Source organism: Poromitra crassiceps, assembly GCF_964638095.1.
Source record: "Poromitra crassiceps genome assembly, chromosome: 9".
Taxonomy (NCBI): Eukaryota; Metazoa; Chordata; class Actinopteri; order Beryciformes; family Melamphaidae; genus Poromitra; species Poromitra crassiceps.
The window spans coordinates 33,989,137-34,002,376 of record NC_139630.1 but is presented as its reverse complement, the minus strand read 5'-3'; the positions used below and the strand labels follow the sequence as shown (position 1 = coordinate 34,002,376).

The window sequence follows — 13,240 nt, the reverse complement described above, 5'->3', positions numbered from 1 at the left end:
GCTAGTCCGACCAGTGTCAGCACAGCCAGCGCTCCCAGTCCTCACTGCTCGTTAAATATTTCCAATAGGCGTTATTCTGATAAACTGGTCACATATATGTTACGTTCTCACCCGAAAAATATTAAAACTTTAAAACAGTTTGTTTGTTTTTAGCTTGAAAACAGCTTTTTGGCAAGTCTAAAAATGACTACGGTAGACGTAATCTACCAGCAGGAAAAGGCGTTCAGGCATGGAGTGGGAATGATAGAGGCGCCATTCTCTATTTAGAAGTCAGTGTGCCATCAAAATGATTTAGAAGCTGTTATATTAAGTAGGGATGGGCATTTCTAGCAAAAACACTATTCGAAATTCGCTGGCCAAAGTCGACTTTTAATCGAAATTCGAAAAAAAAAAAAAAAAAGTAAAAAAAAAAAAGTAAAAAAAGTAAAAAAAAATGGTTTGAGCAAGTAAAACAATTTTTATAAGCATTTTAAGCAAGGTTTATGGAAAAATGAATGGCGGGTGAAATCCCATGAAGAGGGAGAGGTTGCTTATAAAAATTGTTTTACTTGCTCAAACCAAGCGATTCGACTATACTTAGAATCAGGGGAGACAATGCAACATTTCACTCACAATTTTTTTTTTTTTTTTTTTTTTTTCAATAAACGAATTTCGACTTTCAATAATAAAAGTCGACCTTGATAATAACAACGATTATTCGAAAATTCGAAATTCGATGCCCATCCCTAATATTAAGGTCAACTAGTTAATATTGAGAGGTCTGGGTGGTTTAAAGACTGGGCTGAAAATGGCTTACAAAAAATAGGAGATTTATATAAACCAGATGGTGATCAGATGATGTAATTTGAGGAAATAATAGATAAATACAACATAAATCGCAAACAATTCTTTGGCTATTTACAAGTGAGAGATTTCATCAGAAAACAGCAAAATCAATCTTTAACTATTCCCACTATGTCTGCAATAGAAGAGGTAATGTTGATGAACTGTTTAGGCAGAGGCATCATTTCTAGGATATATAATCATCTGGTAGGACAGTCTTCAGAGTCTTCCATGGAGAGACTGGAGGCATGGAGAGAGGACTTAGATGATGAAGACATTACTGAAGGGGACTGGGAGGAGGCATGTGATAAAGCACAATCCCAAACGTTTAACTCACGCCTTAAATTGCTGCAGTATAACTGGTTGATGAGAGTCTATGTAACGCCAGAAAAGATCAATAAATACAATGGTGCCATTCCTGATTTATGCTTCAAGTGCCAAAAAGAAAAAGGTACACTTTTCCACTGTCTATGGCAGTGCAACCAAATCAAAACATTTTGGGATGCAGTAAGAAAATGTATTCAAGATATTTTGTCCATACAAATACCTTTAGATCCAAAGCTTTTTATTTTAGGATTATACCCACTTAATTTTAACATCAGAAGGAGACAGAAAAGGTTTCTGGATATAGGTTTACTTTTGGCCAAAAGAGTTATTGCCGTAACTTGGAAACAGGTTGGTAGGCCGGGGATCGGGAGATGGATTTCTGAATTAACAACAACGCTGCCCTTAGAAAAAATCACATATATCATCAGGGGTAAACAGGAATTGTTTGACAGCATTTGGGGCCCTTTTATTTGTTATCTAGAGAGGACAGATGTGGCCGGCATGATGGAAGCGCCTGGGACAGGTTGATTGACTGTTTCTGTTTTCATCTGAATTTTGTTTTTTGCTTCTTTATTCCATTGGCTCTCTGTATTCCATTCTATATACCTGTACATGAGTCAAGATGTAACTGAAAAGTGTAAGCTAAATTAGTCAGCCCCCAGAAGAATCATGGTCTGTATGTCGGTGTGTTTTTGTTTTTGTTTTGTATGTTTGTTTATCTTTCTGTTGTGCTACTGTGGGGAGGGGAGGGAGGTGGGATATGTATGGGATGTTTGTATTGTAATTTGTATAAATGTCTAAATGTGATAAATGAAAAACAATAAATACAATGTTGGAAAAAAAACTAGTTAATATTGTGGCTTTAAAAAGCAAAATAAAGGCTTTATTTTTTACATCTACACTACAAGCCATTTTCTGCATGAAACGTACGCAAAATTAAGATGGTCAGGTGGTTAGGCTTCGCCAATCAAACAGTAAGCTGATATGTATATGTGTGTGTGTGTGTGTGTGTGTGCGCGTGTGCACGTGCACAGATCACCAGGGGTCTGGCTCTGGAGCTGAATCGTCTCTACACGCTCTTCTGCACGCGGAATCCCGAGTTTGGGGAGAACGGGAAGGTTTCCATCGTGTCTCACTCGCTGGGCTGCGTCATCACCTTCGACATCATGACGGGCTGGGACCCGGTGCGCTTTCACCATCAAGAGGCGCCGGACCCCGAGGAGACGGAGGCGCGCTGGCCGAGCCACGAGGAGCGCCACCTGCAGGAGCAGCTGAGACTGACGCGACTCAGGTATACCTCAGCGCTCACTATTCTGCCGATGGGAGTTTCATTCAGAAAAGTCCAAATCTATTTATTGAAGATGTCAAAGATGCTTGTAATCCCTTTAAATGTTTCTATTTTGTAAGCTGGGGTTTTAAAAGCTGGAGTGCGTAACTTTTGCAGTGGGGGAACCTTTGACTCTCCGCCTTCTGGCAGTGAAGGAACGTGCGCTGCGTTCATGTGATGTTGGGAAAATGAGTTCCCGGCCGCTCTTTGTTGCCATGCAAAAACTGGAAACGGCTATCGTGTTTTATTTAAACGCTCTGAGCAATCAAATACATACACATCTTCTTTGTAGCAGCCATGTTGTTTCCACATTACGATTTCTGCGATTTTGCATGTTCTCCCCGTGCTCCCTGGGGTTCCTCCATATATAACCCACAACTAAGAACATGCAGAAGATCGTCGTCTGACTAGCGGCGGTTGGAAGAAGTTGGTCCACTGCAGCTGCCCACCGCTCCTGGCCTGAACCATGGAGGAGGACGAGCCAGGATGGGGTCAAACATGGAGGACAAATTTCACGGAACCTCCAAAGCATGTGTGTGTGTGTGTGTGTGTGTGTACGGGCTGCTGTGCACATGTGTGCATGCCACGGTGTTTGTGACGAATAAAGACGGGGTTTGTCCGTCCGGTTCAATCTTTAATCTTTAATCGACACTGGAATACAGAGAATGATCTGGTACTGCACGGTTTAATCAGCATTGTGGGAACTCGTTTGGCAATGGCTTGAATGTAACGGACGTTTATTATTTACACGTGACTACAATCATTTTGTCAGACTACTGTAAAGCCCTATTTACATTGGGACTGATATTCCCTCAGGACATGCAGTGATCTCCACTCACTGTGGAGAATGATCGTTGGTGATTTTAATAGCAAGCAAATCTGCTACATGTATGTCTGTATCTCAGAAAGTCCAAATTCCAGCACAAAGGAGCTCCTGTATTTTGTTGAAGCCAGGCCTCCCCCTGATAATACTAACGGCGTCCAAATCGAACTGTCATTTCAGACGTAATTTGTTTTTGCCGTGCGGTCGCTATCCTCCCCCTGCTGTAATGAAAAGTGGAGGCAGTAGTGGGATCGATAGAGCAAAGCTTCAGAATGCTCTTTCAGCACAAATGTCAAGTTTTACTTTGTAAATAAGAAGGGAACAAATTGGACAATCTTGGCCTTACACAACTGTATCCAATACAGTTCATGACACATAAAGACCCACATAATACTACCCCCATGTGAACAGGGCTTAAGTGCTTTTCAAATGGTGCCTGTCTCATTTTGGAATGCAATACAGTATGATACAGTATGGCTGTCTAGAATTCAAGTGATATTTATTGTGTATAATCTTGAGTATAATATCCACGACTCTCTTATAGGTTGAGGGTTTTGGAGGATCGGCTCCAGGGTTTGCAAACCTCCTCATCTGCAGCAGTGCCAGCCTTGAAATTCAAGGTAATGTTCACATGTGTTTTGCTGTATATGGGTAACCAATGGTTACTGTGCAGGCCACTGGCAAGCATTTCCTATTCAGCATCAGCCCATGGCGTGTCTCAGGCCACCAACCCCTCCGCTCATCAGCACGCCTGTCGTTTCTAATCTGCATCCTCAAAAAGATCAAATTCAAATGATGAAGGAGGGGTGTGGGATTCAAACCAGCGACCCTCCTTCCAGTCATCATCCTGCCTCTCTAACCTGGAGGCTCCTGTGTGTTTGCAGGTGGAGAACTTCTTCTGCATGGGCTCTCCGCTGGCTGTTTTCCTGGCGTTACGAGGCATCCGTCCAGGAAGCAGCGTTGTGCAGGACCACATCCTGCCCACGTCCATCTGCCAACGTCTCTTCAACATATTCCATCCCACTGACCCTGTGGTGAGCCGCCCTTCACCACAATGCCCATCGTGTGTTATAGCTGCTTAGGCTTTGGAGTAGATTTTATGCTAGTTTTAGTTTAGACGTATATTTTGTATTCATTTTTTGCCATTTGCCATTCAAACCCGTGCGCTCTTTTTTATTTGTTTCTAGTCTTTAATTGTGTTTTTTTGCCACTCTACTAGGATTATTATTATTAAAGAGTTATTAAACATCAGGGATGCGACATCGTACTTTTATCCCAATTTTCTCGCCTCCCCGTGGATTTCAGCACAAAGCTCACTTATTGCTGCTACCTCTGATGCACCCTGACCCTGTACATATTCTGTAAACGGCAAACTTAGGCTACCTCACCTAGCTGACAAGACTGGTTATATTCTGTTAATACTGTTTATATCTGTTAATACTATCTATATCTGATCAAATAATTCTGATTCTTCTGATTCTGAAAAAGAATTCTGATTCTGATTCTGATTTAGCTGATGCTCTTATCCAGATCAACTTACATTAGAATAAACAGCTGAGGATGCCCTGTGCACAGCAGTGCTTCTCTCCTGGGTGCCACGTGAATCACAGTGAACTAAAAAAGTCTTCCAGCGCACAGCAGGATAGCAATGTCTCTTTTTTTTTATTAGGTTACATTTAAAAAGGAGAAAGAGCGAACTATGCGTTTCGCATACTGCTTCATCAGATTCTACATTAGAATAACCTTCATCATCAAAAACATAGAAAATAGAGCAAAAGCCTGTAAGAGAAGCACTTGGAAAGGAAACGGCAGCAGAGCTAAAACAATATAGAAAGGATTATGTTTACTTCAAGACGAGATCAAGAAGAGACGGCGTTATGGGAGATGCCAAAGAATGACACAAATGACATCAAAACAAATGGTAGAAAAAGATCAGAGTGCATAAAACGTGTCTTCTTACTGTTGTGTGAAAATCTCATACCAAACAATCACGTTAAGAATTAACACAGCCATGTCATTTTATTATTCACAAATGGGTTTCATACACATTTTCCCTACCAATATGTTGGGTCGATGTCTCGTCATAAACGCTGGGGTAGCTGGCCGGGGGCGTGGTCAGGGTGGGGTAAATCCTCCTGTTCTCCCCATTCAGCATAGTTAGCATTAGCTGCTAGCCCAGCCCAGGCAGACACGGGGATCGGGGATTTAACCGCCGCAGTAAACGCACATCTGTCTATGTACCTGATCTAGAATCCCCAATCCTGTAGTGTAGAGCTGCAGCACGGTCCTTTGGTGAGTCAGCCAATTGAGATATATGGGGGGGTTTTTACCCCACCCGCGCGCCAGCCATAGTAATTTTGTGGGCATCCCCACACAGACTGACTGTCTCTATAGAGGACTGTGTCATTCTTTAGTTCAAGTAAAAACATTAATAACAAAAAGACATACAGTAATGTTGAGATTTTTACCCAACTGCAGTTTTTTATATTCATGATTAAAAGTATGTATTTTACGTAAGCATGTCTCCCCCCCTCCCCCCCAGGCATACAGATTGGAGCCCCTCATCTTAAAGCACTACAGCAACGTTTCTCCTGTCCAAATACACTGGTAAGACCTGTCATGCCATTTTACAATATGTGATTTAAAATATATAAATATATTTTATAATATATGAGCTTAAAGTAGAGAAAATCCCACATGACACTGACCTTACTGGTAAACTCTTTATTAGAAGATAAATAGGGAAACAACGTTTCGGTACTAGACCTTCATCAGGTTTTAAAAGACTGACTCATGTCAGTGAGGTATATATAGAGGCTGGCCACACCCTGAAAATTGTTCAGGTGAGCTTGATTAGGGAACAGTGGGTGTGGCTAGATGATAACATTATAGCCTACATACAGCCAACAACATAATATATGAGCTTAACAAACAACATTCTGTCTCTGTCTCCGGTCTCTCTTTCCCCTTAGTTTTCCGTGTTGTTTTATTACTTTTGAAATGTTTTCTTGGGAAGTGCAATGCAAAAAATACCACAGCGCGGTGACTTGCACTTGCGCAGTACAATTTAAATCTCCACCTTACCAACATTATTAACCAACAGCAGTAAAGAGGGGAAGGGTCAGAAACACAATAGATGAGAATATATCTGACAAAATGCTCCTGTGTCCATAGACTGATCAGTGATCATGTACGATAGGAAAGTGTGTGTGGTAAAGAAATACAAAACTGCAATATTCGCTGAGGAGAGAGAGGTAGAAGTGATGTGTGCGTTGGCCCGGCAGGTATAACACCACCAGCCCGACGCCGTACAGCCAGATCCGGCCCACGCTGCTGAACCCGGTGAAGGAGAGCGTGTCGGTGAAGGAGAACCAGAGAGACACCGACTCAGAGAGCCTCCCCAGCCCCTCCACCTCACCCCCGCCAGCCCGACGCCACTACGGAGAGTCCATCACCAACCTGGGCAAGGCCAGCATCATGGGTGAGGAGACGGGGAGGGATATGGGCCTATGGATGACAGACGGAGAGATAGACGAGGGCTGCTTTCTGGAGCTGCCATTTTACACCAAGAGATGTTCAGCAATCATGCATGGGCGTCTGGGTAGGGTAGAGGTAAAAGCACTCACCTACCACCTACCGCCTCGGAGACCCGGGTTCAATTCCCGGCGGCGGTACTTCCGGCTTGGTCGGACGTTCCTACAGACACAATTGGCCGTGTCTGCGGGTGGGAAGCCGGTCCTGGTTGCTGCACTAGTGCCTCCTCTGGTTGGTCGGGGGGCGCCTGTTTGGTGGGAGGGGAACTGGGGGAAATAGCGTGATCCTCCCACGCGCTACGTCTTGCCGGTGAAACTTCTCGCTCTCGGGTGAAAAGAAGGGGCTGGTGTATCGGAGGAAGCATGGTGCTAGTCTACGGCTCTCCCCAGATCGGCAGAGGGGGTGGAGCAATGACCGGGACAGCAGGGGGAATTGGCCAAGTACAATTGGAAGGAAAATGGTTAAAAAAAAAAAAAATCATACAGGGAGAAATCCATGGTAGAAGAGGCAGAGACCAAATTCTCCACCACCCACAGTTTTCAAATGTAGACGCAGCACAAAATAGAGCAGAAGGCAGTCACAGCTTCCACCTGTGCAGATCTGCCGCCCGTAGCTTGTGAAATGCAACACCCTCTTTGACGACTTTTTTTTTATATAATATGTGTGTTTCTCAACTGAAAAAGCTCTCTCCACCTACTGTATGTACTGTATATCGACGGTTTCAATTCAACAGCATAAACATTCTAAAATCGCCCCCAGCTTACTTCCTACTGTAGCGTTTGCTAGTAAAATAACTTGACAGGAAATGAGCTACATGTAGGTTTCAACACGGTTCCCTAGCAACATAATTCCGTGAAAACCATCTATAGCAGAGAGAGCCCCCTTTCTCTGGGGTCGTTGAAAGGCATTCTGGGAAATGTAGGAAATCGTGAACTGATTTAGAGGTAGACGAGGCAGGTTGAGGGGAAGTGGGTTAACCCCCCCAAAAAAAGTCAATCACAACACACAAATAAATGATATCTAGGACCGTGATGGAAACCCAAACTAAGCTCCGCCCCCCTCGGCCACAAACGGCCACAAAGATATTGCGAGGAACGACTTGATCTGAGCTGAGGGAGACAGGAGTTGCTTGCATAGCCGATGTTGTAGCAGGACGAGCAGTGGACAGCAAAACAGCCTCAACAGATCGATAGAGTTCCATTAGCTCTTGTCTCCTGGACTGACAGCATGCAGCCGTGATGTTACTTCTCAGCGTGCACTCTAAAGGCCACTTTAAACTGATGACTAGCTGCAAGGGGATGGCTACTGTGCAGTAAACTGCAGACTCGCTCCCTACCGAGTGTTTCCTCTGCGCCAGAGAATGAGAAATTCAAGTCACAGTATGTCTTAATTAAACTAGGCCTAATTTCCATCTCAACTCAAACTAAATAGATGTATTCTTGATTCATGGTATTGTTATTGTTATTGTTAATTTGCACAAAGAAAAATGAATAACAACAGATAGTACAAGTATCTTAATACAAAGAAAATTGTGCAGGTGAGGGAAAGAAACCCGGAGGGGCTTATAGAGTCTCACCTTATGGCTCATTTCCACCACATATAACAGCACAGTACAGCTCTACTCGATGTGGTATTACTCGGCTCTACTTGATATAGACTACTCTGTTTCCATAGCAAGTTTACTTGCCTCCGCCCACACCTGGTCGTCATAGCGACCGCATATCTGCCCTCCGCCCATAGCCGAAGTAGGCTACAAGTATAACGTTAAAATTAAATCCATACACGGAACTTTTAAACTGATTATGAAATACTGGTGCCTCTAAATGACCTACAGTGTACATGGGCAAATGTGACAATCGGCTAGGAGAATGGATATCACTTTGTTGTTACTCAAACTCACATGCATGCGCTGCGCGGGGACGGGAGAGGCGCTACTGGGAGAACCCCAGCGGCAACTCAACAGGCAAGACCGCGGCTTCGCCTGCGGCCTAGCGGAGCCAACTACAAAGGGCTTCCCGAGGAGCGGACTTTTTTCTCTCTCAAAACAATTGAAAACCACCTCATGTTAAAGCTGAGCAAGGAGATCGATTTTATTTCACCAGAGCCGAAGGCAGCAACACAAAATAAATAACTTCTGGAAATAACAGAAGAGAAGGTAAGCCCCACTAAACTGGTATCCAGCATTGACAGTAGATGCCTACAGTAAACACGATTCTGCCTGACCAATCAGTCGTCTGCAGTGTTTTCACGTCACCGTATGGTACCGGCTCCACAGCCCTAGAACCTCAACAGAGCAGGGACCAAAAGCAGCACGACTCAACCCCGACTCAACCCGGGCTGTCCACGTTTTTGATCGGTGGAATGAGACAAAAAAGCGAGACGAGCTGTGCGGGGCCGCGTTGATACCAGCGGAGGAAATGGGCCATTATTTAAAAGAAAATCTAAACAAATTAAAGACTAATAATGAAAGAAAAACAAACAATCAAGACAATGGTATTAGTTGTGATAAGAATTGTATCCAGTATCCAGACAGAAATTGGAGATTAAAATATATTGTTTTATTTTCTGTTCTGTTCTTTTATATGATGAGGTGGGAACTTTGCTTTACAACAGAATGACTTACATTTCTGCTAGTTTATTTGGTTAGATCAGTGTTTCCCAAACTATGGGTCGGGTCCCATTTTGGGTCTTGGACCCGTGGGGGGTGGGTCCCAGGGAGACACAACATTTATCTTTTGGGTCCCAAGATGAAAAAGTTTGTTTGGGAACCCCTGGGTTAGATGATAATGAAAAGGGTGAGATCTAAAGGTGGATTCCATGTGAAAACATAGTGATAACTGTGTTTCTTTACAAATATGTTTGTCATACTCACGCAGAGCACATGGCACCTCAATCAAATCAAAACAAAACTATAAATAGGACCAAAACAGGGACAGAAGTGGAACCTAAACTAAAAATACCCCCAATTACCGTTGTTACATCAAATCACAGAGGAAACACTTGTGTAGTTGGCTTACTCTCTGTCTCCTCCCGGTGGTTTCTAGTGGTGAGAAGAACATTTGTTTGAACTAACTTGCTTCTTTCTGTTGGCTGTTGGACATTAGTGAGCTGATTCTGGATTGGTCCATTTGATTCACCTTCATTCATTTAATGTACAGATTGCATTTATTGTGCATTGTAGTTCTTATATTTTGTACTGTATATAGAGCTCAACAGTCACGTGACCTTTCGTGATGTTTGCTGCCCCGGAAGTAAGTTCCCCATTCATTTCCTATACATTTAGAAAAATCCTGATATAACGAGTTGTAAGGCTGGAACCAATACTGAATGAGTGACCATAAAACATTCGGTTTGAGCAAGAACAAAAAATAACAAGGGGAGGGGTGGAAATCTAATTTTCGATCATTGTTGTTGTTGCTCTATTAGCTATATACATGTATATATATTAGCTCTATTCAGTAAAAGCACGACAATTACAGTGACTAATTTCAAGATATAACTTGTAAGCCTAATTGTGAGGAGAGTAGGCAACAGAAATATAGCCAATCTGTCTTTTCATTGTCCTATATGAAAATGCTCACCAATGTCACTCATATTTCAAGTACACCCAGCAATCACTGACTGACCCAAGGGTGGTAAATGGTAAATGGCCTGCATTTATATAGCGCTTTTATCCAAAGCGCTTTACAGTCAGTAGGTACATTCACCCATTCACACACCGATGGCGGCAGCTTACCACGCAGGGTGCTGGCACACCATCAGGAGCAATTTGGCTTGCCCAAGGACACTTCGACATGCAGACTGGAGGAGCCGGGAATCGAACCACCGACCTCTTGGGTGGAACTACATCACATGTTTACTATTTTACTTGCTTGCTGTTGTTGTTCAGCGTTAAACCATGTCCAGTGCATCAACTGAGCTACAAACCCAAATACTACTACATGCACGAATGCACCCGTCACTAGTGGTCTCTCCTCCCTTAGGCGCTGCGAGTATCGGAAAAGGAATCGGAGGAATGCTGTTTTCCCGCTTTTCCCGCTCCAGCGGCCAGGTGGGCGGACTGGAGGAGGACCCGTTGGATTCGGAGGGCGGAGCCTCGGAGGTGGAGAACGCGGGGTCGGGAGAGGAGGGGGCGACGGCCACAGACGGCGAGGAGAAACAGGAAGAGGAGGACGGGAGGAAGGTGGAGCCCGCCATGTCCCAGTCCACCTCAGCTATCATGGACAGCACCACGCGTAAGTACAGTTCCTCATCAGAATGACATGGGAGAAGGAAGCAACACACCTGATACCAGTCTCTGTCATTTAGCTAAGCATGCTGAACTTGTCTGCCTCTTCTTCTCTGGTGTTCATACCAGTTAAAGGAACAGTTCACTCAAAAATGACCATTTCTGTCATTATCTACTCACCCCTATGCCAGTGGGCTGTTGGGTCAGGTTTTTTAGTCCACAAAACAGTCCTGGAGTTTCACAGCAAAACATCATTGCAGCATTCTCCTAAACTTTTGAAGTCGATGGTGACCAACTTTCAAACGGGGGGAAAAATGGCTCCATACTGCTCATTTGGAGTAATCCAAGTCTCCAGAAGCCCCGAGATGCCAAGTTGACTTGAAAAGAGGTCACCCTGTTTTAGCTGAAAGCGTCACTGTAGCCGTGAGCTTAAAGCGAAAGTAAAACTGAAAATGTGACTTTCAGCTCACGTTCATGTTTTTGCCGTGAAACTCCAGGACTGTTGTGTGTGTTTTGGGTGAACTGTTCCTTTAAAAATACATGAAGAAATAGCTGAATATGAGCATCGTCTTCTCTGCAAGCAGCACAGCGATGTGCTGATCTGTAACGTCTCCTCTGTGTTCCAGTGGAGTTGGAGCGACGCATCGACTTTGAGCTGCGCGAGGGCCTGGTGGAGAGCCGCTATTGGTCGGCGGTGACCTCGCACACGGCCTATTGGTGCTCCCACGACGTGGCTCTGTTCCTCCTCACCTTCATGTACAGACAGCAAGACCCGCCCGAGCCCGCAGAAGACAACCCAGACACGTCATAACCAAGCGCACCCCGACACACTCGGCTAGGGTTGGACTCAATTCACTTTCTATTCCTTTTCAACTGTAAACTGTAAGCCCGATTCACATAATAATGATAGAGCCTTCATTCATTCCCAATCTTTCTTTAATTTATTTTAGTTAGATCGTTAGCTATTAGTTTGTTAGGGACAATGCAAATGAAAATAGTTGAGTTTGGCTTACAATGCTGTGTCACTCCCCCCCCCCACATTGGAGGATAACTCATTGAACTTATGGAACAACTGTCTACAAAAGTAATTCATCGTTATTTATTAGACTGGAAGAACTTTTTGATTTGCAAATATAAAAACGAAAATTGAAAAAAATAAATTGACTGAACTGAAAATGAATTGATCCAACACAAACATACTAGCCATCACCGACCTATTTGACACACAAAACATGTCATCGCCTCCCAGTTTACACACTCTCACCTTGATGACCTTTGAACCAGACTGAGCGGACATATACTGTGAATTCGGGACCCCCCCCCCCCCCACACACACACACACATCCCTCCCTGCCCCCCTCCACCCCACAGTGGAGTATCTGTGTTCATTTGACCAAAGCCTGTCCAGTTCCCTGCTCCTTTCTCCTGATAGTGAGGACTTTTCTCCTTCCTGTCTGAAATCGTTGGCTCTTCTTGCCAATTACAATGACTGCCCCTCCCGACCCGCCTTTGCTGATGGCTGTGCTTCGGGCCGCACAGCGCTCTTTGCTGATGGCTGTGCTTCGGGCCGCGCAGCGCTCTTCCCCGTCGCCGTGACTGTTGACTCGCTCCTGAAACTGTAGCCATAGTGAAAGCCTTGATGCTCCTTCCCGGGTCTTGCCTCTTGAGAAACACGTCAATCTTATAATTTCTCACTAATCCGATGCCTCACACGAGAGAGCCTATAGGAGGAGCCCCACGTGGTCATGTGACCCCGCCCTGAGACGGACCGGGCTGTTTGTGATAGGGGAGTGCTCCCCCCCCCCTCGCCCCCAAGGTAAGGCACTGCACAGAAACTGAATCCTCAAACTGGAATACAGATAATCAGATGCAAGCAGCCTGGCCTTTTTTTTTTTAAGTTAACTCTACGTTGACCTTGTGTAGAGTCGTCCCATGTGTCATGTTTACATTCACAGAACTGCTATTTTTGTTAGGAATGAAGGAAACAACATGATGACGACTTCCTCTTTTAGGTGTCTGAAACTTGGTGGCCAAATATTTGAATGTTGCCAAGAAACGGGGTTGCTCTCATTGCAAGACAACCACAGAACGCCTGAGTTTAGCTGTGATTAATCCCAGTTCAACTGAAGGCACAATATTTGTACGAACACTGACAGGCCGCACATGATTCGATTTTTTA

The 13,240-nt window shown here is 44.3% G+C and overlaps 1 protein-coding gene across 1 annotated transcript in view; it reads left to right on the top strand.

Annotated features, from left to right (window-relative positions):
* ddhd1b (DDHD domain containing 1b) overlaps positions 1-12,319 on the top strand; it is a 24,200-nt gene extending 11,881 nt beyond the window's left edge. The window contains exons 8-14 of the mRNA XM_083643645.1: positions 2,184-2,440; positions 3,844-3,919; positions 4,184-4,333; positions 5,842-5,906; positions 6,584-6,780; positions 10,817-11,068; positions 11,688-12,319. Of these exons, the coding sequence (XP_083499771.1) occupies positions 2,184-2,440; positions 3,844-3,919; positions 4,184-4,333; positions 5,842-5,906; positions 6,584-6,780; positions 10,817-11,068; positions 11,688-11,872 (1,182 nt within the window). The 3' untranslated portion in view covers positions 11,873-12,319. The remainder of the gene's footprint in view (positions 1-2,183; positions 2,441-3,843; positions 3,920-4,183; positions 4,334-5,841; positions 5,907-6,583; positions 6,781-10,816; positions 11,069-11,687) is intronic.
* Positions 12,320-13,240: the final 921 nt, after the last annotated feature.